We start from the raw sequence: 3,468 nt of genomic DNA, 5'->3' as shown, positions 1-3,468 counted from the left end.
GCATTTAATCACCATAGATCGCATTCGCGTGCACGGCCGGCCGAACGCCGGCAGCTCCGCCGAAACAGCCCCCCCAAACCACGCGCCCGTACGTGCGTTTGAAACCAGTGGCGCTCGCACGTCGCAAGTCCCGACGATGCCGGCGGCCGCCCGGCCACCCTGCCTCTCCAGCCTCCGCTCTATAAGTAGCCCGTCGTCTGTCACAGCTACGCACGCACTGATCTACTATACACGCACATTCGAGTCGTAAGAGTAGCAAGATGGGAATGGGATCCCTGCCCAATGTCGTCGTGGCCGCGGCCGCCGTCGTCCTGGCGGCGCTCGTCGCCGGCGGGTCGTGCGACCCATCAGCCCCCAAGGTGCCGCCGGGCCCCAACATCACGACCGACTACGGCGGCAGGTGGCTCGCCGCGAAGGCCACCTGGTACGGCCAGCCCGTCGGCGCCGGCCCCGACGACAACGGCGGTGCGTGCGGGATCAAGAACGTGAACCTGCCGCCCTACAGCGGCATGACGGCCTGCGGCAACCTCCCCATCTTCAAGGACGGCAAGGGCTGCGGCTCGTGCTACCAGGTACGCACGTGTCAATTAAATTGCTTGACTAGCATACGTGGGATTGGGAATGAGATCCTGAGTTCTTGACGAACTTGATCAATGCAACGAACTGTCCGTTGCCGCGTGCGTGCAGATCAGATGCGGTGCGCCAGAGGAGTGCTCCAACAAGCCGGTGACGGTGTTCATAACCGACATGAACTACGACCCCATCGCCCCCTACCACTTCGACCTCAGCGGCACGGCGTTCGGCTCCATGGCCCAGGCCGGGCTCGGCGACAAGCTCCGCCACCGCGGCATCATCGACCTGCAGTTCAGGAGGTCCGCCATGATCCATCATCATTAGTTCATTACTACTGCTCGATCAAATAATTAAAACTTCTTCATGATCTGTGTATGCGGTATCCCTGCACGCATGCAAAAATAATGACATGGACCTTGCATGCAGGGTGCGGTGCAAGTACGCGGCCGGGCAGAAGATCGTGTTCCACGTGGAGCATGGTTCCAACCCCAACTACCTGGCTGTGCTGGTGAAGTTCGTCGCGAACGACGGCGACATCGTGCAGATGGACCTCAAGGAGAGGGCGTCGCCGGAGTGGAAGCCGATGAAGCTCTCGTGGGGCGCCATCTGGAGGATGGACACGCCCAAGGCGCTCAGGGGGCCCTTCTCCATCCGCCTCACCAGTGAGTCCGGCAAGAAGCTGGTCGCCACCGACGTCATTCCGGAGAACTGGAAGCCCAGCACCGTCTACAAGTCCAACATCCAGTTCTAGATTTCTGCCATGCTCATCTAGCATGTGCTGTTAACCAGATTGATGAGGTTTCTGAATTCTTATGTAATCGGGGTCGGGTCTATAGATTTCCATTTGGCACTAACACTACGGGTCGGCCTGAGCACGACACGAAGAAGCACGGCCCAAAAACGGCCCAGCTTGTGAGCCATCGTGCTAGTGCCAGGCACGGCACGGCGTTAGTGCTGTGTCTGGGCCGCCAATTTGGCCCGTAGTGCCGGCACGGGCACGGCACGCTTAATGGGCCGGCTCGCATAAGGCACGGCTCAAACGGCTATCAGCTGTCGGATCCTCCTCCCCGCTCCATCCGACCGTTGGCGGGGGCGTGTATATAAGGGAGGCCGAAGGCACGCGCACCCCCCATCCGTAACCCTAACTCATTTGCGCCGCTCCTCTCTCTCTCTTCGCTCGCTCTCCTCTCTCTCTGGCTCTCTGGCTCTCTGCCTCCCTCCCCGGATCCCCTCCCTTCTGCCCTTCTCCTCCCCCTCCGGTGGCCTCCGGCCTCCGCTGGCACTTGCACACGGCACGGCCATGTATACTCCTATCACCTATGGCTATTCTTGATCTCGCATTCTCGCTTCGCGTCGTCCTTCTTGTCATCTCCATGTCGGCCTCACCAGGTCTCAGCCCCGCGTCGATCTCGCCGGATCCGCATTAGAACTCGTCGGATCCGTAGTCGGTCTCGCTGGATCTATGCTTCGTCAACGTCGCCGGCGACTCCAGTGCTCCGGCTATCAAGGTAGGAAACCCTAACCCTAACCCTAACCCTTGCTCAATCGACCCCTTATCCCTAACCGGCTAATCCTAACTCTTGTTTTTGTGTAGCCGTTGAGGAACCGGGGCGCGGGCGTGTGACGATGGCCGGATCCGACGACGACGAGACGGTTCAGGGTGGGTCGAACCAAGAGAGACGGCTTTGCGGGTTGGCCGAAGATGATGACGAGGATGACATGCGCGAGGATGCCGCCGAGCTCTTCGGCCGTGTGGCTCAACCTCCCATCATCCTCGAGCCATGCGATGACCAAGCAGTGGACGGGGACGGGGAAGAGAACAACGGTAAGCGCTCATGCCCCTCTACCTCGGCCGTGTGGCTTGATTTCAAGAAGATATTCAAAATGGTGAACGGTAAGAAGGTAAGGTATGGAGCTAAATGCATCCATTGCTCTAAGGAGTACTTTGGGCGCTCTAGTGGTGGCACTGGTCACCTCACCCGCCATAGGAATAGATGCCCTAGAAGGCGTGAGAAAACTCACATGTCTCAGTCACAAATCTCTTTTAATCCTGATGGTAGTATTCGTAATTGGGAGTACTGTCCTATAGTTGCCCGTACTCAACTTGTTAGACTGCTTGCTAGGCTTGATGTTCCTGTTTCTTGGGGTGAATCTTATGCATTTGAAGATTACATTAAAACTGCTCATAATCCTAAATTTGTTGCAGTATCTAGGCAAACCACCACTAGAGACCTCCTAAAATACTTCAATGATTGCAAGGCTAAGCTTGTTGAGATTGTGAAATCTGCTGGTGTTAATTGTGTGTGTCTAACCTCTGATATTTGGTCTGGTAATGCCAAAGAGGACTACCTCAGTGTTGTTGCTCACTACATAAACTCTGATTGGCAACTAGAGAAGAGAGTGCTTGGTCTTAGGCTGATTGATTGTTCACACAATGGTCAAAATATTGCTGATCGTGTTGCATCTGTGCTTGATGACTATTGTTTGACTGAAAAAGTTTTTGCTGTTACTTTGGACAATGCATCATCTAATGTTTCAGCCATGCAAAAGCTTAGACCTGTTCTTTCTAAATATCTTGGTATTGAAGTTGTGGATGATGATAGGGATGACAATGCACATTCAGTTAATTCTTTGTTCTTGCATCAGCGTTGTGCATGCCATATTATCAATCTGATTGTTAAGGAGGCTCTAACTGCTCTTAAGCCATTGATTGAGAAGTTTAGAATTGCAATATCTTTCTTAAACTCATCCAATCAGAGAATTGCTGCATATAAAAGTTATTGCATTGCCACTGGTGTTAGGCCTAGAAAGTTTCAGCTAGACATGGAAGTTAGGTGGAATTCTACATATCTAATGCTTAAGCATTTGTTTTCTCATAAGGTCCCATTCACAACT

At 54.2% G+C, this 3,468-nt stretch overlaps 1 protein-coding gene across 1 annotated transcript; it reads left to right on the top strand.

The window, feature by feature from the left end:
* Positions 1 to 266: 266 nt before the first annotated feature.
* On the top strand, positions 267 to 1,324 carry LOC101786712 (expansin-B9). The gene is made up of 3 exons (XM_004983689.1): positions 267 to 572; positions 688 to 872; positions 1,000 to 1,324. Exons 1-3 carry the CDS (start codon positions 267 to 269, stop codon positions 1,322 to 1,324), a joined length of 816 nt encoding a protein of 271 aa, XP_004983746.1.
* The last annotated feature ends 2,144 nt before the right edge of the window (positions 1,325 to 3,468 follow it).

This window comes from Setaria italica, chromosome IX, assembly GCF_000263155.2.
Source record: "Setaria italica strain Yugu1 chromosome IX, Setaria_italica_v2.0, whole genome shotgun sequence".
NCBI lineage: Eukaryota > Viridiplantae > Streptophyta > Magnoliopsida > Poales > Poaceae > Setaria > Setaria italica.
Note: the sequence above shows the minus strand (reverse complement) of the source record. Positions and strands in the feature narration are given on the sequence as shown.

Coding starts and splice junctions, on each gene's coding strand:
- LOC101786712 (XM_004983689.1), top strand. CDS start 267: ATGGGATCCCTGCCCAATGTCGTCGTGGCCGCGGCCGCCGTCGTCCTG. Junction 573..687: donor GCTGCGGCTCGTGCTACCAG/GTACGCACGTGT, acceptor GCGTGCGTGCAG/ATCAGATGCGGTGCGCCAGA. Junction 873..999: donor ATCGACCTGCAGTTCAGGAG/GTCCGCCATGAT, acceptor CCTTGCATGCAG/GGTGCGGTGCAAGTACGCGG.